We start from the raw sequence: 25401 nt of genomic DNA, 5'->3' as shown, positions 1-25401 counted from the left end.
ATAAGTAGTACATCCCTACTTAGTATTATCTGTTTTTTTTTTGTGCTTATTTTCCAGATGAATTTCCTGTGTGTGCTATGAGTAGCTCCATTCTGTGGATGACCAGAGAAACCGGACCACCCTCTAAAATCCACTTCTTCAAAGTCTTCTTTACATCTGAGACCTCATGTCGTCACAGCCGAGGGTCTCCCAAACAGAGCGACCCTGGCCTCCTCAGATGAATGGCGCTTCAGGGACTGAGCGCTGCGCTGTTGCCTCGCTGTCATACATGTAGAATCAATAACGTATCACTCAGCAGAAGCCACAGACACTTCAGCCTATTATACGCCGTAACTCACGTTGTTTTAATTTCAGGGGCTGCTGCCTTTTCTCTTCCCCGACCCGACGGACGTGCTTTAAAACGTCTTCTTGGCTGGAGGTGTGTATATGTGTGTGTAAATATTTAAAGCGAATTGATCAGTTTGTTCAGCGCCATATAAAAGTGGTAGTTATGTGAAGGTAATGCAGGTTTATGGTCATAATTAAAGTGTGCGTGCACCTGCTTATTTAAACATGTGGCTGTTTGTAGCAGTATGAATAATTAATGAGTGTGTATGGCTTTTGGGGGAAGGGCAGCTGTTGCTTTGTCTCTGCCTGTCTGCACTACTGGAACAGGACCTGTGGGTAGACATCAGAGGCAGACGCTCGGACAAAACCCAATTCAGTGAGATTACAGAGGCTGAAGTGTATGTCTATAGTGATTTTAATAAACAGTAAATTTGAAAGCCTTACAGCTGCATGTTTGTATTCAGTATGGGATTTCTCCTGTTAACAGGATTTCCTGCTTATCTGGATTTCTTTTCTGACCTGATACTTCGAGTTGCCTTAAGGAACATACATTCATACATTTCATGCCTGTCGAGACGAGTTTAATACAGCCTCAGAAAATCAACAATAATGGTTTTAATAATAATAAATGGAGCACAGATATCGGAATAATATCGGTGAATATTGGTCTTGGCAGATATTAAAATACAGGTATCAGGATCAGATTGGAAGTGAAAAAAATTAGAAATGTAGTCCTAAATTTCCACAGAATATGTGTTTCCTCAGTCTATATATTGTTTGTCCTTCAAGCTCGAGTCCTCTACCAGAGGCCTGGGAGCTTGAGGGCTCTGCAGGATTCCTAAGCACTGTGCTCTTCTGGACAGAGATCTCAGATGTTGTTCCTCGTATTTCCTGGAGCCATGCTTCAGTGCCCCCATCACTACTGGCACCACCGTTGCCTTCACAGCCCACAAAGTTTCTATGTGCTATTTCAGTCCTTGGTATTTCTCCAGCTTTTTCTGTTCCTTCTTTCTGATGTTGCTGTCACTGGGGATTGCTCCATCGATCACTACTGCTCTCTTTCTCCACCACCACAATGTCAGGCTGATTGGCCATCACCAGTTTGTCAGTCTGAATCTTAAAGTCCCAGTTGGCTTGGTTGTTCGCCACCACTTTCAGGGGTGTGCTCCATCTGGACTTTGGGGTCTCCAGCCCGTACAGATGTTTCTGTATACTATGCCTCAACCTGGTTCTGGTGTTCCATGTCTGCCTTTCCTGCCAGCAATCTAGCACCACTGCTGTGATGTGCTGGTACTGTTTCAGGGCTTCCTTGCACAGTCGCACCTGGGGTCTTGTCTAGTGTGATCCACCCTGCCTCTAATGATCCTGTGTTTAGGGCCTGTTCTTGTGCAGCCATGATCAGAGCCTCTGTGCTGTCTTTCAGTCCCGCCTGTTCAGCCACTGGTATGTTCTCTCTATGTCAGTCACTCCTTCACTTTGCTGGTTGTGCATGCCATGTAGGGGTTAATCTTTCCATGATCCATCTCTGGCTCCTCTTTCTCACAGGGTTTCACTTGTATGAGGCATACACTGAGCAGGTTGTCATTGGGGGCCATTTTCTGGATGTATTCTTAGAAGGATGATGTTTCCTCCTCCTCTGCCTTTCTCATTGCGCTTCATGTACAGCCTCAGGACACTGGACTTCGAGTGGAACCCTCTGCATGTGAAGAGGTTCCTTGTCTTGATGTCGATGGCTTGCATCTCTTCCAGTGGCCAGGATATTATACCACCTGGGTATCTGATTACAGATTACAGATTACAGGATACACGTTAATGGCTTGGATTTTATTCTTGCCATTTAGCTGGCTGTTCAGGGCCTGTCACACCCTGTGTATTTATTTGCTGTGGTTAACCTCCAGGCTGACAGTCTTGCGCAATTAGCTTGTTGACCAGTAACTAGTGCTTGCTCCTCTTCTGTTATTGGCAATTCCTTTCTGGGCTCTGCTTAGCCGCTATGATGCCAGATAGGAGCTTCCATGTCGTGCTGAGGCAGGTTAAAGGCCGGCAGTTGGATGGTATTGTTTCCTTCTGGGGGTCCTTCATGATTACGACTGTTCGACCTTGTGTCAGCCACTGTGGGTGGTTGCCTTCTCTTAGCAGTTGGGTCATTTGGGCTGTCAGGCGTTCATGGAGTGCAGTTAGCTTCTTCAGCAGTAGGTGTGAATCCTGTCAGGACCTGGAGCTGTCCAGTTCTTCATTATGCCACTCTTCTCTGGATGTCTGCTGTTGTGATGACTACTGGTTTCTTGTTCTAGGAGGGTGCAGTGTTTTGCTTGCAGGTCTGCTAGCTACTGTGCGTTAGTGTTGTGTGGCACCAATTTCTCCCAGATAGTCTTCCAGTATTGCTCAGTCTGCGCCCTGGGTAGGTCTGCTGTGGTCTTACTGCCCTGCCATTCAGAGTATACCTTTGCTGGGTTGGTTGGGGAATGTTGTGTTTATTCTGCTGGCTTCCACTTCTCTTGTATATCTCTTTAGTCAGGTAGCTAGGGCTGTGAGTTCTTTGCTTAGCAGTCTCCAGTGTCTCGACTGTGGACAGCTTGCTGTATTTTTTGGACAGTTTCTTCTTAATCTTCATAGCTCTGTTCAGTTCGGAGGCTAACTTCCTTCCGCGCTGCCTTGATTTTTGCCTCAAACAAACAACAAAAACTGAAGAGAGTGCATTAGACGATCAATCACATTCCCATTTTAAAGTAACGTAATCGTGTGTGTGTGTGTGTGTGTGTGTGTGTGTGTGTGTGTGTGTGTGTGTGTGTGTGTGTGTGTGTGGTGTGGTGCGCAGAAGAAATCTGTCAGTTTCCCTCTGCTGGACTCAGGTGAGGGGGCTACTTTAAAAAATTAAATATATAACAAAGACTGTGTTGTAAAATTTTCCTTCAGTCTCGCCAACATGCAGCGTAAAGCATTCATTTGGTTTGGCCACTGCAGGTTTGAATGGTGTTTGTAAGGTCTGCATGTAGGCAAGAAGTGGAAACACAAATCATGAACTTGCTGAATTGACTTTGTCACAAATACATGAGATATATTGGCTTTAATGCCATCCTTCTCCTTCACAGCAAACAATGAGCAAAGGGCAGGGAACTCCCTGAAGAGGTCCTTAGTCCATCACATAGAGACATACACACACTTATTCTATCCAGCCATCTTACTTGTATATCTCTTTAACCCACTTAGGACTGCAGGGCACTCAAGTCGATCCCTGCTGACTGCTGGGGAAAACTGAAGTCTATTACAGAGAAAACACAGCGACACATTCAAACACACAAACATCACAAGAGTCACCAGAGAGTCCAGATTAAAGATAGGAGGCTTCAATTTGTTCTAAAATCACACTGGATTGGCTTCCAAACACACACTGTCCTTGGTGCATCAACAAGAGACACTGTTTTCACTCAAAAGGAAATTCAGCCGTTTAGCCAGAAAAAAATACAAAAAGAAGAAAAACAAGATAAAAGCAAAACTTGGGTGGAGCCATCAAACTGTGCCCTGTCAGTCAGGATATCCGGGCTTTCTCTCACGCATATCAACATGGTAGGGATGGGTGGAGAAACTCAGCTGTCTTTAGCATCGTATTGATCTAAGCTGTAGTGGAGCTCCTTGCACTGGGTTTTCCTGGCTGTTGCTGACACACAGCTGGACACCACTGCAACACCAATGGAACACCACTGGAACACCATGACAACACAAGTGGAACACCAATGAAACACTACTAGAACACCACTGGAACACCACTGGAACGCCAATGGAACACTGCTGGAACCAACCTGATCGGTCTGCTCCACGTCTACTGGTGTGGGCTGCATGATATCAAACAACAAACTGCATAAACATGCCTGAGTCTTCCACTGTCTTCACACAGTCCACAGTGTACTCAGTTTGTGAGGCCTGCTGCCACTTTGTTCGCTGAACCTGCCAGTAGAGACACACTGGAGCTGAGTGACAGCACAGCAGTGATTCGGATCAGCTGCTGAAACTGTAAACGACACGTGATCAAAGCTGACCTCGGGTCAGACCCCACATGTCTTTATGTGCAGGCGTCACAGCCTGCGCTCCCCGACCGACCGCCTGCTGCTCCCGCAGCCCGTTGGAATTAACAAGCCACACCTCATAGGAGGGCATTAATAGCTGACAATGTTCGTGAACACATGCTTACAAAAATAACTGCTGAACGCCATCACAGAAACTACACCCCCTCAACACGCAGTGAGAAGGAGAATCACACCCCTCCTCTGCACGCTGTTCATATCTGTATGCATGGCGCCTGTTCTAAACTGCAGTACTTTATTTCCACAATTCTTATGCTGTTAAATTAAAGCAAAACAAATAGTGAGATGGTCACCCACACTTTTACGATTAATGCCCAAGTGAGAACCAAACAGCTCAAAGTACGCCAGAGAACTTGATCCAATCACCTCAAAATGCATCAGCGCCTGCGTCATGAAGTTACCGGACTTCACATGGATGAATGTGCATGTTGTGGTTTTAATCAGTGCGGAGCTGGACTGTCCTCGGTGATCAAGCCGCCATCGTTCAAACATGTTGAGGTGACGCATCAGTCACACAAACCTTCACAAATTCCACCAGCCCAGTCACGTTTGGGAGAAACTTGAGCTGCTGATCTATTAAAACATTAAATGCCATTTAGTCAAATTACAAATCAATCATCACCTTAAAATGACTGGACACAATGATCCCTCTGTATATCCATTCCCACAGCGGGGCAGTGGTCACCCAGAGGTTGGAGAAGCGAGTTTGTGTTTAGGGGTTTGCAGATTTGAATCCCACTGCTGAAAGGTCATTGAACAGGACCCTTGACCCCCATCTGTTCCCTGAGTGCTGCACATTGGCCGCATGCTGCTCCTCAGGGAACAGGCTCACTGCAGAGAACACATTCCCCAATACGCTCATTGCATAGGTGACAAATAACGGATTCTGTTCTTATTCAGCACCAGGTCGCAGGCGGCTGAAGCAGCCTGTACAGGATGAAAATTCATCATGAGAGTCAGCCAAAAAAATAATTTCGTCACACACATTCACACCTCTACTGGCAGGAGAGATCACATCGCTGTAGAGTAGGATTAACATAAAATACGTCTTCTGACAACCAGGCGCCAGCATATCTTAAAGCGCTGTTAGAATCATACTGCCCCAGGAGAACGCTTCGCTCTCAGAGTGCTGGTCTGCTGGAGGTTCCTTGGTTCTCTAAAAGTAGAACAGGAGGCAGAGCTTTCAGCTATCAGGCCCCTGTCATGTGGAACCAGCTCCTATTTTCTGTTAGGGAAGCTGACAGTCTCTGCTTCAAGACCTTTCCATTTAGTAAATCTTACAGTTAGGGCTGCTTCAGGCTTTGCTGGACCGTTTTCTTCGTGGTGCTGCTCTTGGTTAAAACCACTGGAGGACCTACATACAGTATTTCATTATTATTACAATTCACTAACATTCATCTCCCTCCTGTAATCTGTAATGTGTAATCTGTGCTCTCTCTCACTCTAACAGTCCCTTTTAAGAAACACCACCTTTCACATACACTCATTTTTACTTTAAAAAAAAATCGGATGATGATCTTTCTTTTTTTGCGAGTATGTGCTCAGAGTGAAACTGCTCCAGTCGGATCCCAATTGAATGTATTTCCTGAGAGAAATGTGACAGAAAGAAGGGGGGAAGGCGGGAAGGCTAGCAGCAGAGCGGCGTTAACACTCCTGCCCATGAGATGAGGAGTTCAGCAGAGCTGTGATCAGACCTGTGATGTGTCTGAGCGGCTGCATGTGTGCGTCACTGTGGGGGAGTTCTTCTGCGTCTGCTGAACCGGTACGCTTTCTGAGGTGTGTGCGTGTGTGTGTGCGTGTTGGACAACTTAGCCAGTGGAATTACAAAAAGACAAATGGAAGAAAATTGGAGGTTACTGAGGTGGTGCAAAGTCTGAATACATCGCCTGCAGGCCCAACGTCAAGACATTCTGCTTAAATCTTCTCTTTTTTTTTTACTGTGCGTCACACATGTTTTATGAAATGACCAATATCTGATTCACAGACTTTTCCATAACGTCAGAAACACTTGTGGCGCTGACTAAGTTTCAGGTTCCTTCTGGATGGTTCCAATTTTAAGGCAGAGAAGGAGGAAAACGGTCATGACTGCATCTTCTGAAGGTTTTTTTTCTCTTGTCGGATATCCTCCATGCTTCGCATTCGATCAGCAAAAACGATCAGAATTGGAATTCCACTGATGTAGCAATTAAGACCTAAAACAGGAGTGTGTCTCACGCCCTGACGTTTCAGCGCACGCTGTGGGAAGATTAACACCTGCATTTGCACAACAATACACTTCCTCATCCCTCCTCCCTGATCGCCGCTCATTGGAGGGAGGCGGCTCGCTCTGGCACCGCTTGCAGCTTTTGCTGCTTCCTTTGCACAAGCAAAGCATAAATATAGAGTGTTGAATGATTCACCCCACTGTTTAGTCACTGCGATCTAGAAAGACATGAGAGTCCGCTGGCTCTGTTTTAGCAACCCGAGGAAAGATGATATTGGAGAAAAGCTGCCACAGACATAGAGCGTTTGAGTTACAGCAAGTGCATGTTGTTTGAACTTGTTTAACCTCACAGAAGCCCAAACCATGTCTGGCTCTCATATTTGGTTTTGCAGCTACTCCAAATTGTGCACAAGAGCACATTGTTTAACTCACTGAAATGAAAGTTTTTTTTAATCCTGCCAGCAGCACATTTCAGCGTTATTATCGCACCCCTGCATTTCTGTCTGTTTTTTTAAACATGAAAGGCACAAATCCCTGAAATAATACTTTTTTTTTTTATCACAGTCATGTGAACCTAGAACAGCTGGGATCATTAAAATGGAAAAATTAGCTAAAACTACTCCAAACAAATATCACAGAAGAAAATGGTAAAAAAAAATAAATAAATAAATAAAAAAAGCGAAGATTGCTAGCAAAAACTCTTTTTAATATTAAGAAAGGCAGCAATAAATACAAAGTGGGGAAAAACCATGGAAAAAAGCTAAAACTGGCAACAAAAACAAACAAAAAATGAAACAATGTCAGTTTTTAGTATTTAAATAAATTTCACTTTTCTCCTCATGTCACATCATTTGCATGTTTTGTTGCTTCAATTTTAAGTTTGTGGAAAAAAGGAGAAAAAGGCTCTTTTGATCATAAAGGTTAAAGAACCCAGTGCTAATGGGAGGCATCTGCATGTTTTGGCTCACAATTAAAATGTTCAGCGTGTACAAACATATAAAACTCCGTCAAATGTGTGTAAATAATGTGATGCGTGGTTCACAACAAGTACAGTCTATGGATGCAGAGACCCAGACGTTGCTTCAAGATGCCCCACCTCTTCACACAGGCATGCACACACAGTTTTCAGTCACCAATTAATGTCGCGTGCATGTTTTTGGACTTATGAAGGATTCTGAAGAAAACGCACACAAGCACAATGAGTCTGTTTACACGGATATCAGTCCTCTCAATAAATGCAAATGTATTTCATGCACGCACGCATGCACGCACACACATGGAATATAAAATCTGGACAGCAAATAAAGCAGAAAATTGGTTATTAAAGGAGAGAAAAATCCCTGAATATTTGTGTCCTTCGGATGATCATAGTAAATCTGCCACAGTTCAAAGACCAAAGGTTGAAATCAGATCTGTATTTGGCTACTTAGGAATTTGATTGAATTTATTTATAGAATACAGGCAAGGCTGCAAACAGCCTTTCTTTCCAGAGTTTGCCATCAGATAAACTCGGGGTCATTCTCCAAAAGTGTGTTTTGAAGCAAAAGGCTACACACGTGCCTCATCTGCTGCGGGTTGATAAATAGCTGAAGTGGGCCACACAGGTTGTGTTTCCTCTTCATACCAATCTTATTCTATTTGGTTGCTACATGCAAGGTCTTTTTTTGTCCAAACTGCTTTCTCAATGATAGTAGAAGTCACGTTAGAAAGAAAACAAGAATGTGGGAAGCTAATCTGAGAGGGACTCATCATTCTCTGAGGGACTTAAATTTATTTATTTTTTATATGAATTACTGAGGAATCAGGTGGAACAGGATGAACCAGGTTTTAAAAATCCTGATAAAGAGTAAAAAATGTTTTTCTAACCTATCTAATGATTGATTTCTTCACAATTGTGTGAAGCTGTGGCATTTCGTTGATTTCGTCTCTGAAGTACTTTGAAAATGGTTCTGCAGAGTTTCTTATTTTGTAGCTGCTGAGGCAGAATTACAGCTGGAAGAAAATAAACGTTGCACTGAGGCCTCAATCACATCTAATGTTGATTTCCTGCAGTCCGATTCAATTCATTTCCTTTTTTTTTCCAGGAGCAAAAGAATACAAATCCACTCTGCTGTGCCTTCAGTAAAGCCACCTCAAAGCACAAAAAGCTTCCCTGCTTTTACACTTCACACTCATTTCCAGTGGATTCAAACAGCACCGCGTCACGTTCTCCGCCAGCAGGAGAGTAATTAACGTGTGTGTTGGTGTGTTGAGCGGCACACTCAGACTTACATAATTTTGAAGTCGCACACGCGGTATTCAGGCCAGCTGATGTCGCACACCACCCGGCCGGGGAGCTCGAAAGTGGTGGAGTAGTAGTACTGGGGGAAGGCCAGGAGCAGCGCCAGGATCCAGATCACACCCACCGTCACCTTGGTCTCTGTGGCCGACATGCGCTGCTGCAGAGGGTGGATGATGGCCATGTACCTGCAGCCAAACAGAAAGACGGTCGGCGTCATGCACAGATCACGTTGGTGTGGAAATGCACCGATACCGGTGTCAGGAATGGGGTCTGATGCTGCACAGCCTGCTCCTGCTCGGATAAAGAGTCCCCCCAATGCAAACACTTCATGTATCATTTGCAGATGGAGTATGAATTCTCTGCACAAGAACAAAGATAAGGCCACAACTGGGTCATGGTCTTGGTACCATCAGTCCCACCAGCTCTCACAAGAACTCGACTTTTTCAACACTGACTGTAAATACAACAGACTTCAATTGATAGACATTCACATTCATCACAGAGACAAAATCAGCAGGCTGCACACAGTCTTTAAACTTGTTTATATCACAAGGCAAAGTCTGTATCAGAATAAACTTCCATTTCTTGTAACTAGACACACCCAGAGAATGCACGCATCACTCCCACATGCAAAACGAGTGCTCTACCATTTAAAGGGGACATATTATGCTTTTTTTTGTCTTTGTGAAGAGTTTCTTATAGTAGTATGTGTTGCTGTAGCCTGATTCTGACCTTCAAATTTGAATACTGTCTGTTTTCTCCCTGTCTTGCTACACCACATTTTGTGAAAATGCCTGCTGAAACAGTCGAGTTAGAGTTGGGTCCACTTATCCTGAAATAAGCGGATTTAACTCCTCTCCTTGACTGTGCCCCCACCCTGTGTGTGTGTGTGTGTGTGTGTGTGTGTGTGTGTGTGTGTGTGTGTGTGTGTGTGTGTGTGTGTGTGTGTGTGTGTGTGTGTGTGTGTGTGTGTGTGTGTGTGTGTGTGTGAGTGGGCGTGGACAGACGTATTCATGTGTATACTGGGAAGCAGGCTCAGAAACAGCCTGTTCTGAGGAGGGCTCATCAGAGCACTTTTTAGACCGCTGAAACTCCGAACAAAGGATGAATTTGGGGCAAACCAACTTAAATACTATGTTTTTGGGCTTCTGAGACCTATATGACATGACTGAAAAATAGCATATGTCCACTTTAAAGGTGCATTAAGGAGTTTTTCAACTTTAAAATTACTTATTTTCCATCATAAATATGTTACAAATATTCAATGGTGTGCCCTGATATATTCATTGTAAGTACCGCTAACAGCCTTAAATTATCACTTGAAAGTTGCAGTGCCGGTCCGGCACCAGAATTTTTTGGTGGAGAATTTGAGATGATGTGATGTAATGCGCGCGTCCGCTGACCTGATATCCTTAGGTTTCATTTTGTCCGCCATTATCCAGATGCTTAGCGAGCCGCAACTGAGCAGTATTGAGGATGGATCTTCCAGAAAGTAAGAAAAGACCGGCTTGTAGCACTGCCACAACTCCAGCACAGACGACATCAGGCAAAAGAAACTTAAATTTTACTCAAGCGCTACTAAAACAACGAGGAAGGAGTTCCCCTCTTCCGTGCACGTACGGCACCCAAGCCACAGACACAAGCGTTTCACTAAGCTGCAGTTACGCCCAAGGCCTGCAGAGGTCGTTGTTTCATATAAAACGTGAAAACTCCTTAATGCACCTTTAAGCTAATTCCTCTTGGAAAAATGAACTCAGTTTTCAATCCAGAAAATTCAACTGTCGACAAGTTGGTGCTAAAACCCATTTAGCAGTCTTTTCTGTGCTGTTTTAAATGCTTAGCCCCTCACAGTCCTTCACCTCTGAATGAAAACAACAACAATGTGGAGAAAATAGGCTTCTGTCTCATCTGCCTCAAAAGATCTCTTTGGCCCCGTTTCCACCTGGCATTAAAAGGCGTCTCGGCCACAAGTGTCGAGTCCTAAAGACAAGTGGGAACAGGCAGCAGTGTGGCTTCACGTGTTTTTCAATCAAAAAAGAAAGAGTTGTTTTAAGGCAGATTTTACCCAACTGTCCCCTTTGACACACAGAAACTCCTTGAATGGATTTATGTTGTTGACTTATTGGTCATTGTCCCCTTACATATGGCAGAAGCTTTAGGAAGCTTTCAGTGTCAAATACTCCACTCAGCCTCTTGAATGACCTTCTCCAATGAATGTGAGACTGTAAACCGAGCTGTACAGGCTTTGCTGTCAGTACTCAGTGGGGAATTAGCTCAAATGGTAGAGCGCTCGCTTAGCATGCGAGAGGTAGCGGGATCGATGCCCGCATTCTCCACAAACATTTGGTTTCTACAAGAACTGAAAATTTAGTCTTATACTGAGTTTGCAGACTGTTCAGATTGATGAACCAGAGAGCCAAGAAAACGGAGGCTTGGAAGAAACACTCAGCTCTCAGACAAGGGTTAGGGTTATAGAGTAGCTGTTTTGCATGTGAGAAGTAAAAAGGTCTTCTAACCTGTATTATTCTGAGGAATTAAGCTTCTTCAAGAACAAGTGTGTTATAATCCTCACCTAACTGGTAAAACTGCATAGAATATCATCAGAACATGAATTTTGGATCATTTCCAAAAGGTGCTTGCAACATCACAAATGCAAAACAAGCACTCCATAACCCTAACGCTGGTCTGAGTGCAGGGTGTTTCATCAAAACTGTCTAAATCTGGCATTTTCTTAGCTCTTGAAACAATTTGGTCAGCTATGCAAAGTCCACATGAGAATCAACTTTCAATTGCTATAGAAACTAAAAGCATCTGGAGAATGCAGGCATCGCCTCCCGCTACCACTCACATGAGAAGTGAGCGCTCTACCATTTGAGCAGGGGTGTCAAACTACATTCCTGAAGGGCTGCAGCCCTGCATGCATGTTGTCCAAGTCTCCCTGCTTCAACACACCTGAATCTCATGAATCTCATGAATTGGCCATTGTCCACTTACATATGGCAGGAGTTTCAGGAGTTTTCATTGTGAACCACTCTCAACTCAGCCTCTTGAATGACCTGAATGACCAATGACCTTCTTCACTGAATGTGACAGACTGTAAAGTGAGTTGCACAGGGTCTGCTGTAAGGCAGAAGTGGGGAATTAGCTCAAGTGGTAGAGCGCTCGCTTAGCATGTGAGAGGCAGTGGGATCGATGCCCACATTCTCCAGAAACATTTGGTTTCTACAAGAATTGAAAATCAATTCTCATACTGACTTTGCAACCTGTCCAAATAATCAAACAGAGAGCCAAGAAAATGGAGGTTTGGAAGAACTGCTCTCTGTTCAGACAAAGGCTGGCTTTTTAGAGTACCTGTTTTGCATGTGAGAAGTAACAAGGTCCTCTAACCTGTATTATCCTGAAAAATGAGCTTCTTCAAGTACAAATGTTTTATGATCCTTAACTGTTAAAACTGGACTAGGGTGATGGAGTGTTTTTTCCAAACCTCCACTTTCTTGGCTCTCTGATTCATCAATTTAGACAGTCTGTAAACTCAGTATGAGAATCAACTTTCAGTTCTTGAAGAAACCAAATGTCTGTGGAGAATGCGGGCATCGATCCCGCTACCTCTCACATGCTAAGCGAGCGCTCTACCATTTGAGCTAATTCCCCACTGCGCCTTTGAAAAAGACCCTGCACAGCTCAGTTTACAGTCTCAAGAGTTTGAGAGTCTGGTGTTTGACAATGAAAACTTCCTGAAGCTTCTGCCATATGTAAGTTAACAATGGTCAATAAGTCAAGAACAGAAATCCATTCAAAAACTTTCTCTGTGGACAGTCTGGTAAAATCTGTGTCAAAAAATCTCTAGGGAGGGCTCAACAGAGCCACTTTTTAGACCGCTGAAACTCTGAACAAAGGATGAATTTGGGGCAAACAAACTCAAATACTATGTTTTTGGGCTTCTGAGACCAATATGACATGACTGAAAAATAGCTTAATATGTACCCTTTAAGCTAATTCCCCTCGGAAAAATGAACTCAGTTTTCAATCCAGAAAATTCAACTGTCGACAAGTTGGTGCTGAAGCCCATTTATCAGTCTTTTCTGTGCTGTTTTGAATGCTTAGCCCCTCACAGTCCTTCACCTCTGAATGAAACTACAACAATGTGAAGAAAATAGGCTTCTGTCTCATCTGCCTCAAAAGATCTCTTTGGCCCTGTTTCCACCTGGCATTAAAAGGCGTCTCAGGTGATTCGGCCACAAGTGTTCGGTCCTAAAGACAAGTGGGAACAGGCAACAATGTGTGTTTTTCAATCAAACCACTTTCCGAGATGGTCTGGCACGCTTATGCTTACATATGTTTGGTGTAGAAAGAGTTGTTTTAAGGCAGATTTTACCCAACTGTCCCCTTTGACACACAGAAACTCCTTGATTGGATTTATGTTGTTGACTTATTGGCCATTGTCCCCTTACATATGGCAGAAGCTTTAGGAAGATTTCAGTGTCAAATACTCCACTCAGCCTCTCGAATGACCTTCTCCAATGAATGTGAGACTGTAAACCGAGCTGTACAGGCTTTGCTGTCAGTACTCAGTGGGGAATTAGCTCAAATAGTAGAGCGCTCGCTTAGCATGCGAGAGGTAGCGGGATCGATGCCCGCATTCTCCACAAACATTTGGCTTCTACAAGAACTGAAAGTCAATTCTCATACTGAGTTTGCAGACTGTTCAAATTGATGAACCAGAGAGCCAAGAAAACAGAGGCTTGGAAGAAACACTCAGCTCTCAGACAAGGGTTAGGGTTATAGAGTAGCTGTTTTGAATGTGAGAAGTAAAAAGGTCTTCTAACCTGTTTTATTCTGAGGAACTGAGCTTCTTCAAGTACAACAAGTGTTTTATGACTCTTATCTACCGAACTGTTAAAACTGAGTAGAAAATCATCTGAAAATACATTTTGGATCATTTCCAAAAAGTGCTTGTTACTTCACAAATGAAAAAAACATGCACTCTATAACCCTAACCCTAACCCTGGTCTAGGGTCAGGGTTAGGGTTATCAAGTGCTTGTTTCTAGTCTAATTTCTACCATACTCTAGGGTTAGGGTAATTGAGTGCTTGTTTCCAATGTGAGAAATACCGAAGACCTCCAACTTGTATTGTCATGACCAAGCGCCAACCCCCAGTCTTAAAACATGAAAATAATGCGGAAGTGCAAAAAAGCTGTAATTCCAGGGAAATTCCAGCAGGGGGCGATGATGCTAGTTTCAAAAAGAGCCCCGGTCTCATTGGAACCCATTCAAAAATGCGTTTTTCAGAGTGCAAATAAACATATAAAGCTCCTGGTTGAAGAACATGTTTTGGTCTCTATCACTAGTTTCTACAACCATGCTGGCTTTGCCAGACTCTGATTTTCACGTAAATCATCTGTTGATTTTATATTACACGTTAAAGTTTTGCATAAATCGCTCTATCACAGTGCTTCCTCTGTCCACGTGATGCGGTCATGTGACAGGCTGGACCAATCACATTAACGTCCGGTTTCAAATGTTCAGTGTGGAGACGTCCTGCTGAACTCGCCGAAGTCTTCAGAACGGGATTTCGGAACGCTATGGGTGACGTCATGAAAGATCCGTTGGTCCATTGTATTTACGATCTATGGTCATGACGAGTTCAGCGTCTTCAAGTACATAAAGTTTATTATGATCTTTGCAGGATCAGTTTCTGGACTAGGGAGGGGAATTAGCTCAAGTGGTAGAGCGCTCGCTTAGCATGCGAGAGGCAGCGGGATCGATGCCCGCATTCTCCAGAAACATTTGGTTTCGACATGAACTGAAAATTGATCCTTATATTCACTTTTCAGACTGTCCAAATTGATGAATCAGAGAGCCAAGAAAACAGAGGCTTGGAAGAAACACTTCATGCACTCAGACAAAGGTTGGAGTTATAGAATGTCTGTTTTGCATGTGAGGAGAATTCTCATACTGACTTTGCAACCTGTCCAAATAATCAAACAGAGAGCCAAGAAAATGGAGGTTTGGAAGAACTGCTCTCTGTTCAGACAAAGGCTGGCTTTTTAGAGTACCTGTTTTGCATGTGAGAAGTAACAAGGTCCTCTAACCTGTATTATCCTGAGAAAATGAGCTTCTTCAAGTACAAGCGTATTATGATCCTTACCTAACTGTTAAAACTGGACTAGGGTGATGGAGTGTTTTTTCCAAACCTCCACTTTCTTGGCTCTCTGATTCATCACTTAGACAGTCTGTAAACTCAGCATGAGAATCAACTTTCACTTTTTGAAGAAACCAAATGTCTGTGGAGAATGCGGGCATCGATCCCGCTACCTCTCGCATGCTAAGCGAGCGCTCTACCATTTGAGCTAATTCCCCACTGAGCACTGACAGCAAAGCCTGTACAGCTCGGTTTACAGTCTCAAGAGGTCTACACTGAAAACTTCCTGAATTTCTGCCATATGTAAGTGAACAATGGTCAATAAGTCAAGAACAGAAATCCATTCAAGGAATTTCTCTGTGGACAGTCCGGTAAAATCTGTGTCAAAAAATCGCTTAATCCTTAACTGAAAGTTTTTTTAGGGACTGTGAACATTCAGGGACAATTGATCTGCCAAACTGAGCCACACTGAGACTTATCTGAACGAGGTCACTCATGCGCAACACTGCAGACATCAGTTTGTAAAAGTCTCCCTCACTTAGCCGTTTCAAACTCGAAAAATATTGATAAAGCATTAATCTAAGTTTCACAAGATATCTAAGCTTTGAAGCCCAAAAACTTACTAAGAAAAATTTTGTTGTACTTTTGTGTCACGTGGACAGTTGTGCAGACTCTGCTTCGTAATGGAAATGCATTACAACAAGTAATTTGGGGAGTGTGGGCACCGATCCCGCTACCACTCAAATGCTCACTGAATGCCCCTCTGAGCACTCAAAATAGATCCTGGAGCGTCCGTCACATACACAGAAGAAAGGAATTCAAGAGGCCACGCTCCATTCTTCAATGGAGAGCGTTTCAGTCAGTACTTTCTAAACGTCTCCTGTATACACACATATTGAGGTTATATATAAGTTAGTCCTTAAAAACATGTAACCGCATGGAAAATTTACCAAGAGGTCGAGGGTTCATCGGGCCTTCATTCACAAAGAAACAGCTTCATTCATATTTTTCAAATGCACTGTCATTCATGTATTTGGTTCAAATAATTTTTTACATAATCTGTTGGATGCAAAGAAACAGCATTTATAAGACCCTGTGTGTATTCACTGGTCACTTGTAAACTGGTGAAGCAGATGAAAGGAGGATGTCGCATTTCTTCAATGAAAGATGGATGGTGGTAAATACTTATAGCACTTTTCACAAAGCTACACCGGAGCCCCAAGCATTTTACATCACAGATCACATTCATTTACACAGAGGAGGTATCTGCCATGCAAGGCGCTCAATCCATCCACTGGGAGCAGTAAGAGGTTCAGTGTCTTGCCCAAGGACACCTCAACATGTGGACAGCAGAATATGGGAGCTGAACCAACAACCTCCTGATTATGAGATGACCACACTGACAACTGAACCACATCAAACAAAATTTCAGGCAAATGAGAAAAAAATAACAGTTCTGAGTCAAAGTTGGAATGCCAAGGACCTACTTGTTTAAGTCTGTTAAGTGTTACAACGCAGGTTTGCACCACCAGAGGGTGTACTGAGTTCAGTCAGTCAGGTTTACTTTATTTAGTCACTGTTAGATTGCTGCAACCGCCAACTAAAAGAGGAGCCAATGAGTGAAAACTCTGAAATCCTTGAGGACAGAGTGATAGTAAAATGACTCAACGCCACCACCCGATGGACAACAGAGGCAGTAGTGACTCAACACCACCACCCGATGGACAACAGAGGCAGTAGTGACTCAACACCACCACCCGATGGACAACAGAGGCAGTAGTGACTCAACACCACCACCCGATGGACAACAGAGGCAGTAGAGCGACTCAACATCGCTACCCAATGCATAACAGACACAGAATAAATTCCAAACAGGAAACACTACATTAATCTAAATTATTCACATGTTGCTGTGTGATAATATGAGACAAGACACCAATCAAATTTAATTTGTAGCTGTAGATACCATTTCTACATTTGTAAAAGAATAATAAATGACAAGACATTTATGTCAATAGATGTCTCTACTTCCATTTAAAATGTGCGTTTGATGATCAGGGCTCTCTATGGCTGTATCTCTATCTGCTCTAACGATAAGGGCTCTCTATCTCTATCTGTATCCCTGTCATGTCACGTCACGTACTTTGCACCAATAAGGTTTCTTCTTCAGAACACAAACTTCATGCTCCACCGACTCAGCCCAGTGGAGGAAAAGCCAAGCTGAAAGCTGTTTAAAAGCAGCTTTACAGCATTGGAACCGCAGAGCGTTTCATTGTCAGTAAGAGCAGAGGCATTGAAATGCCAAAAAAAATAATTTGATTACTCGTCACTAATAACACTAATGTTGTTATTAGCGCCATTTATTTCAACTCAGTTACTCCTGGCAACCTGTCAGTTGATGAATGGACGGACGGACGGATGGATGAATTTAAGGATGATTGAATGGATGGATTAATGATGGCTGGATGGAGGGCTACTGCATACTAAAGCATCACAAACAATGGATACGAAATCAAACCCTCGCTTTTTTATAGAAATTTGAAACCCTATATTGCACTGATATTGCTCCAATGTCAGCTAAACTGAAAGAGTAGAAACAGCGGACCAGACAGCAGCGCATTGTAAATCATCCCTAACACAATAAATTACATCTGTATGTGTGTTTGATGGTTCACTGAAAGCAAGGCTGCAGGAGAGCAGAAAGAGATGCACGCACACAGAGTTGATTGATCAGCGTGCAATCACAAGCTATTCAGCTCCTTGACGTTGGCAAAGTGCAGAACATTTTCTCATCGGCGAGGGAGTCATGAGCTCCAAACAGAGGTCCTGAAGGAGAACTCCAGCTGCAACGAAACGCAGGCCTGCGGGACGTGAATATTCATGTGCGTGGAAAGAGTTTTGCTTTTCGTTTTCTCTTTAAATGGTGAGAAATCATTTTACTCTTCTATTGATTTTTGAGTGCCTGTGAGGCTGAAATGATTCCCTACCTTCAACACTCCGTGTTGGAGTATTTGAGTAATCATACGGAAACTCCAAACACAAACTGATCCCACACTTGGGAATTTCGACGAAGCCACAGATTCTCATAAGGTTCTCATTCTCGTAAAATTATAACCAGAAAAAACAAATAAAAATATCTTGTGAAATATCGAGTTGTTTTTCTTTGATGACTTCAGAAATAAAATGATAAAACGTTATTGATGAGGGTTAAAGGCCCCATTCAGGCTACAGGACCGGGATTTGAACCTTTGAACCTCCAAACACAAGTTCGCTTCCAATTTGTCGGTAATTAATCTCAAATAGTTTCATAGAAATAAACAAACTTCTTTCCTGCACAGCTTTAGCACCACCGTGGTGATTTATTTATTTTTTGTCCCACTTTTAAGCAAAAAGCTTTCCAGTCAAACGCCATCCTGAGCCACTAATGAACGGCTTAATCTCACTAATAACACAAATGATTCCACTAAATGGGCGCTTTTTTCCCCTCTGTAATTATATTAGGAACAGCAGAAGGCCTTTGAAATCAGTCTGTAGATCACAGCTTCGGCTTCACTTTGGCTTCAAACGCCACAGGCAGCCAGGTGGGACGCTTTCTTCTTCTTCTTCTTTTGTTTTTTCCTGTGTAGGTGAGTCGCAGTCGACCTGGAGGCATCAGAATCAAACGCACACCTGCAGAGGACAGCGGACCTTAGACCTGCTGGAGCAACAACTCACACCAGCACACGTGGAGTTACTGAGCATTAAAATAGATAATTATTACAATAGGAGCTTTTTCCAGGATTTAACTGAATAAGCTGATTACCAATCAAAACACAGACTGGAGCTTTACAGCAGTTTATCAAACATTTAATCCCAGTCAGCTTATTGCAGTCAAATCCTTTCAAATCCCAAACCGACTCCAGTTCCCTTCAGTTTTTAACATTTGTAAAGTCTCTTTAATATAAATAGTATTGTTCTCTGTGGTTTTGTTACCAGATCAACCTACAGCTCCCACTAGAGGCCCAGCGTGAAAACTACATCTTTTTCAGTGTTTGTCGTGTCCGTGTAAACGGACGGCGTTTTCAGAACAATGAGACGACAGAAGAGCTTTAACTCAAAAAGTTTTAGAAGAATGAGGAAATGCTTTGGGAACATAAGTTCTGGAGCCAGCAGAGATTTCTGGAAGACGTGATAAGTATTTATAATGAGTGGGAAAGCATGTGTTTTATCAGAAGCAAAAACATAAAGTAAACAGAGGAAGTTTCTGTTTGTTTCACTGTTTGATATGAAGAGCGATTGATTCCAATGGTGCTGTTTTTTTTTTAGACACAGTTGTGTAACCTTTTCTGCAGATGTTGGTGACATTTAGATTACGAGCTGCTTGAGACATTGGGATTATTTATTTTAAACAAGCAGCAGAAACATTCTGACTCTGTCACGCATCACAGGTTGTTTTTCTCCCATTGTGACATTTAAAGTTTCCATTAGGATTTTTATTTTCTAACACTGACTTGGTAAATTTTGTTCATTTCGAGTCAGCCATCTTTTCATTTAAGTAAACATCACATCGAGCAAACAAGCCTTCTAATAACACCAAAGAGGGTCATTTTAGCAATAACGTCATTCGAGTTAATACGCTTCCACCGATAACAATTAGAAACTGTTGCTGCAAACGTGTCTCATTATCCTAATAACCTAACTGTAATATGTGCAGTGGCTCCACAGTGCTGCTTTTACTGGTAGAAAAACACAAGGAGCTTCTGTAGTTGAAGGCATTGTGCTGAAAGGGCTCCAGATTTCCACTCTGCGTGCTGAATTAACTTTAAATAGAAAAAAAAAAAAAACCTTCAGACTGCTTGCATGTCTGTCATGGTGCTGAAGTACACAAAAGAAATTCCTTTTCAGCCCCTCAACTTCCACTCTGCAGTTTGTCTCATAATTACAGCTAAATGTTGAATTTCCTAATGAAAACTGGTCGGATTTCCTTATTTCATAGACAACAGAAAGCATTTTCTCGGTTCTTTGTCTTCATTACCGAGACAGAATCTGCAGTAGTAAACAATCTTTAAGTCCACTGACACCTATTTTCCTGAAAAAATGACGAGAAATAATGCATTCTGGGAAAAACACTGCCTTCTAATGTCCTGCTTCCCTCACAAATGACGCCTTTTATCACTTTACATTCATTTTTGCACTTTGTGGAAAACCATATGTTCAGAAATGTGTGATAAAAATCAAGTTATTTTCAACTGGCTACGGATCAAGAGACACACTGTGCTCTCTGATCGTTGATTTGTGCTTTTTAACAGTTGTCAATCACGCCAGCTTCAGTGTAAATGTTCCACCTGCTTCATGGATGGATTTTCTAATCAGACTGGTTAATTGCTGATTCTCAGCTGTCTTTCCATGTGACTGTTCACAGAAGTCAGTGTTTTTCCCGATTGGCTCCAACACTGCCATTGAAACTGGGATCAAATGTAGATGTGATTTTGAGGTCAACACATGGCTGTTTCCGCGATCGCCCGTCATTAACAACCACCTGAACCTTCAGGATTTTAAAAGAAAAGTTCTAAAATTTCTAAATAGTTGTAAATATGGATTTTACTTTTACTGGGGAAAAATAAAAAAATGGAGCAATGGAACAAAGGCTTTTGTTACTTCCACCAGGAACTGAACTCCGATCGACATTTGACCCCCAGAAGAGACAGGCTGAGTCGTTAACGTTTCACACTGTCATTTCGGAATATTTAACGAGGTTGTGGAATCTAAAGTCATTTGGTAATGTTTGGTAAGTGAGCCACCAGTGTGGAGATTCTTTCTAAACGCCCTGAAACGAAAACATTTCACTGCAGGAGTCAGCGTTTCAGTACAAGTACAGCCCTGACTTGCAAGGTAATTCATTTCAGACACTATCTGACGTGATTCGATTGTACCTTGTGCTTCAGTCATCATTACAATCTTCCTGACAGGGCACTCTTCCAATTAGATTCACTGTTTAAAATGCTGTGTACATTTCTAGAGAGATCTTCCATATTTAGCCGGATTACTGGACACACGAGGCCCACTGGCCAATTATCCATGACGTCAAGCTCCTGTGAGGTCTGTGGTCAGAAACAGGAGCACAGCTGGGGTCCATGTCAGTCACTGAGGCTCAGTCCGCACTAACGCACCTCTTATGGCTGCTTATTCCACCTCAAGGTAAAAAAAAAAAAAAAAATGCAGCTTTTTTTCTTATTTTCTGTAGAGCTACAGGGCAAAACCTCTATTCCAGTCCAGCATCCATCAACCACACCAGCAGATCATTTTATGATGATAGCAGCTGTCAGAGAACAACTGAAGCTGAGGATCGGTCCACAAACTGGCAGAGCACCCTGATGCATGCTGGGCCGTTCGGTTTCATCCCACAGAAAAGCAACTGCTGTGCCAGTAGTTGAAATCCTTAATGAGGCTTGTGATAGATAAGAACATGCAGAGCATGAGAACTTGGACCAGTAGCTGAGACGGTCAGAACAAGGGACCAATAGTATCACGGTCAATAGTTCAATCCCCAGCAAGGCTTCACCATTTAGGAGATATGTAAAGGTTACAAAGGGTTTTTTCACATTGTATTGAAAAAAAACAAAAAAAAGATGCCATCATTATAAAGCTGCATAAATTCCTTTAATAAATTAATCTGAAAACTAGACACAATCAAATGAGACAGGACTTCAAAAGAAATCAGACAAATTTTTCTCTCTGGATTAATGTGAAAAGCCTATTTGACTCGTCCCGTATGCTGGTCAGTGCGGCCATCCCACATTACCCACAATGCAATGTGTTATCACCAACCAAAGTTGCCAAAGTTGCACCCAATGTATTGATTAGCGCTTCTTTTATTGGAACTGTGGTGTCACACTACAGTTTCAATCACATCTGACTTCTGTGTGTCTGTGGGTGTCACAAGAAAAAGGAAATACGATAAAGGCAAGTAAGAGAAGTGGTGAGAAATTGCCTGAAATCATCACAAACAGCAGTTTCTCTCTGCTATACGCTTGAAAAACATCTATTCACATCTACACTCTTAGCATGAACTGATTCTGTGTCTGGAACACACACACGCCCAATATTCTACACCGAGAGTCAGCTGGATCAAACTAGTGTGGATCATTTTCAATTCTGTCCACAGCAAACAGGTGTGAAAGAAGACAAAGCTGAAAACGTCCCTGAGGAGAAGTGAGAAGTGGGAGAAACTCTGCACGCTGATCTGAAACCTCGGCTCGAACAAACACTTTATAACGGCTTCATGTAATCTGAGCAGGCCTGTCACTTGAACGCGTTAATTACATTAATTAATTACACCACAAATCAACGTGCCATAAAAATGAATGTAAGATTAATTAGAGCACATTTGAGTGGCAATTCAATGTGAATTTTACCCAGATGCGAGTGCCTTAAAATTGGCCCATTGAGGGACCCGTACACGGAAGTGGCTCATTGCTTCACACATGCGTTGTTCATAAAAACAGTGAGTGAGGCCAGCTATTCTTTGCTAGGGCCTTTGAACGGAAAGTTTATTAAAAACAAAACAAAACAAAAAAACAGACAAGACAGGCAACAAGAACACGATCATTTGTAGCATTTGTTAAAAAAGAACTTGGTTTTCCTCGGAGCTGGATGGCTGAGTCTCCACTGGAGTGGTGGCCAGTTCACCAGGAGCCTCTGGACAGCTGTCCTCTCTTGCTTGACAATATGTGGCTACTTCTGTGACCTCTGTGCCAAGCGAGAGACTCTTTTCTGTGGCAGGTAACATCATGCAACAGAAGAGGGCAGCCTTAAACAGGCTGGCTTGTCTGAGCAACTGGCTCAAGGAGACAGAGCTTTCAGATTCTGTAGTGTGAGCTAGTGGTGGGTTTTTGATTTGAGCAGTTGGTATTGTAGCCCCAGATCCTGTCGTGGGCTTTTAGGTTTTGAGTTGTTGAGTCTCAGATACTGTTGCTTAAACAAAGTCGTGTTCTCCTGGCTTGACCTGCCGTGTCAACAGGAAAAGTGGCCAAAGTGATCGGTCTAAATGAAACACCTCAAGGCTTCTGTTTCTTGATGTTGCCTTATTTAGAAGCATGTTACACTTGCAGTATTCATTTTGTAATATAGAGTTTGCTTAAGTGCCTATTTGAGATTCAGCCTTATTTTATTTCTGAATTTTTTATCTATATTTGTACTGCACTTCTGAATAATGCACCAGGCCTAATTGGTTTGCTGGGATGTGCTTGACCTTTTTCTGCTTTTGAATTTCATTAATGAAACACACTGAAAGTGTGATTTGAGTTGCCTGACTGGGTTTGGAATTTAATTTGGACGAGATGCACTGACTTAGGTTTCATTCAAGAGCAATAAAATTGTGGATTTCAGATCTTCTCTTCTCAGTGCCTTCATTTCATGAATCATGCTCTACGATTCTGTAACGTCCAACAATTCAAATTCTTCATTCGGGGAACTACAACAGATATGAGATGAAAATGTGATTAATTAGATTAATTAATTACAAATCCTGGAATTAATTAGATTACAGGATCTAATTAGATTACAGGATAGAATTAATTACATTTGACTGCCTGACATCACTAAATCTAACTCTTCTGTGATGAGAGTTGAGTTGAGTTTATTCTACGAAAAGCAAATGATGAACCAGGCGGGTTTTTCTACAGAAAGCTCTAAAATATTCTAAAAGTTCTAAAACGTTGAAATTAATCAAATAACCCGTCAACAATGAGCAGAAATGTGAAGGAGCTACATATATTACATATGTCGTTTCTTTCTGTACACATTATAAAATGCCAGGATTTGAACTGTTTTCTTGATTCTTCACTCTTCTTTCTTCTTCACTTTTTTTTTTCTGGCTTCAGACATTTTGTCTTCTAATTCCACCATGTTTTCTAGAACCTGTTGCCTTTTCTGCTGTGTTTCTGTTTCGTTGCCTGTAAGTAGAATATGGTGTGTGTGCTCTAAAGCCTGAGCTCCACCTTCACTGTAAACTCCAGGAACCCGGTGCAGCTGGGGGACATTTGGTTTTTATAGATTTTGCAGGTCGAGTTCTGCTCCCCAGTGTTTTCACATCACATCTTGGAAAGCTCCCCTTCGAGACTCTGCCCTTCAAATACCCGTCTGTGGGCACAATCGTCTGATTCCCAATAGGAAACCTTCTCAGGAGGTGACCAGCTTTCTTGGGTGACATACACGTCCAATTATCCACAAATAGCACCTGAAATGCTTCAGCAAGGCAACGGTTCGATACAAACACCATGAGGCCGCCGCGCATTGCTTACCTCAGACGGAAGTCATTAAGAAAGACGCCGCGGAAAGCTACGGACGAAATTGGCCTTTTTTCAAGGTTGCCAGTGATTTTTTTTATTCCCCCTCCCCTCTCTCTTTCTTTTTTATGTTGGCGATTGCATTCGGGAGTCGGCGCGATAATTTGATCATGAATCAGGAGCCTCTGGTATAGACTGGCCTCCCAGGGTGCTGCTGCTGCTGCTGCTGTTGCTGTGCAGACGCTTACGTGAAATTTCAGTCAACATTTGCAGAGAGACAACGTTGACGAAGGTGACGGAGCCTGAGGTCTGAGATCCGTGCGCACAGCCGCACGTGTTTCAGATCCGGTTATATGTGCGTCCCGCAGAAGGTAATTTGAAGGATTGCCGCCAGTGTTTCCGTTATTGTCCGCATGCATATATATGAGTGTTTGAGCGGCCCAGACACATACTCCTGAGCCGCGATCCAAACCAATATCCACCTGAAACACAGCCCTGATTATCACCTGCATCGCCACGGCGCTTCAAACTACTCCAAGCTTGTTTGACCCTCTCTTTTAAATCAAGATATTTACTGCAGAGGATCCAACATGCTGCTCTGAGTATTGCACATCCATAACACAGTCATAAGATGAGACCCAGTGTTAGTTGTAGGTTAACTTTTAAACTTGTATCTAGTTCCTCCATAAAAGTTCAGTTAAATCACAAATCAAAATACCTTGTCAAGGTTTGATAACTTCAAACAGTTTCAAGTCAAATCAGTGAAATAGGTTTAAATGGAAATTTCAAAACATGTCCTGACGACAGTCTGACTGATCAAACTTATTAATATCAGACAGCCAGTGGAACCATGCCAACTTACAATGTAATGTTAAAGTAAATGTTCAAACACTGAAACAATGCTGTGAGGAAGAAACTATAAAAACACTCATATGCTAGTTTTTTGGGGTTTTTTTTGCAAAGTTCAAACCAGTACAAGTCGTGAACTCCCATCTGTGAAACTGCTAAATCAAAAAGTGAACTAGAACTTTTGCACACTGGCCACTTTAAGCCAATTCTACTCCACACTAACGACAACTAGACAGAAATAAATATTACT

At 42.6% G+C, this 25401-nt stretch overlaps 1 protein-coding gene and 5 non-coding genes across 6 annotated transcripts in view; 3 read left to right on the top strand and 3 right to left on the bottom strand.

Annotated features, from left to right (window-relative positions):
* Window positions 1-25401, bottom strand: part of tacr1a (tachykinin receptor 1a) — a 55034-nt gene that overhangs the window by 18903 nt on the left and 10730 nt on the right. Inside the window, exon 2 of the mRNA XM_030104311.1 lies at window positions 8884-9078. Within this exon, the coding sequence (XP_029960171.1) occupies window positions 8884-9078 (195 nt within the window). The remainder of the gene's footprint in view (window positions 1-8883; window positions 9079-25401) is intronic.
* Window positions 11157-11229, top strand: trnaa-agc (transfer RNA alanine (anticodon AGC)). Its single transcript has one exon. It is a non-coding gene; the product is annotated as a tRNA-Ala (tRNA).
* trnaa-agc (transfer RNA alanine (anticodon AGC)) lies at window positions 12472-12544 on the bottom strand. Its single transcript has one exon. It is a non-coding gene; the product is annotated as a tRNA-Ala (tRNA).
* Window positions 13467-13539, top strand: trnaa-agc (transfer RNA alanine (anticodon AGC)). Its single transcript has one exon. It is a non-coding gene; the product is annotated as a tRNA-Ala (tRNA).
* Window positions 14602-14674, top strand: trnaa-agc (transfer RNA alanine (anticodon AGC)). The gene has a single exon. It is a non-coding gene; the product is annotated as a tRNA-Ala (tRNA).
* On the bottom strand, window positions 15182-15254 carry trnaa-agc (transfer RNA alanine (anticodon AGC)). Its single transcript has one exon. It is a non-coding gene; the product is annotated as a tRNA-Ala (tRNA).

This window comes from Salarias fasciatus, chromosome 12 (assembly GCF_902148845.1).
Source record: "Salarias fasciatus chromosome 12, fSalaFa1.1, whole genome shotgun sequence".
In the NCBI taxonomy this organism is placed as follows: Eukaryota; Metazoa; Chordata; class Actinopteri; order Blenniiformes; family Blenniidae; genus Salarias; species Salarias fasciatus.
This window is presented reverse-complemented; position numbering and strand designations above follow the sequence as displayed.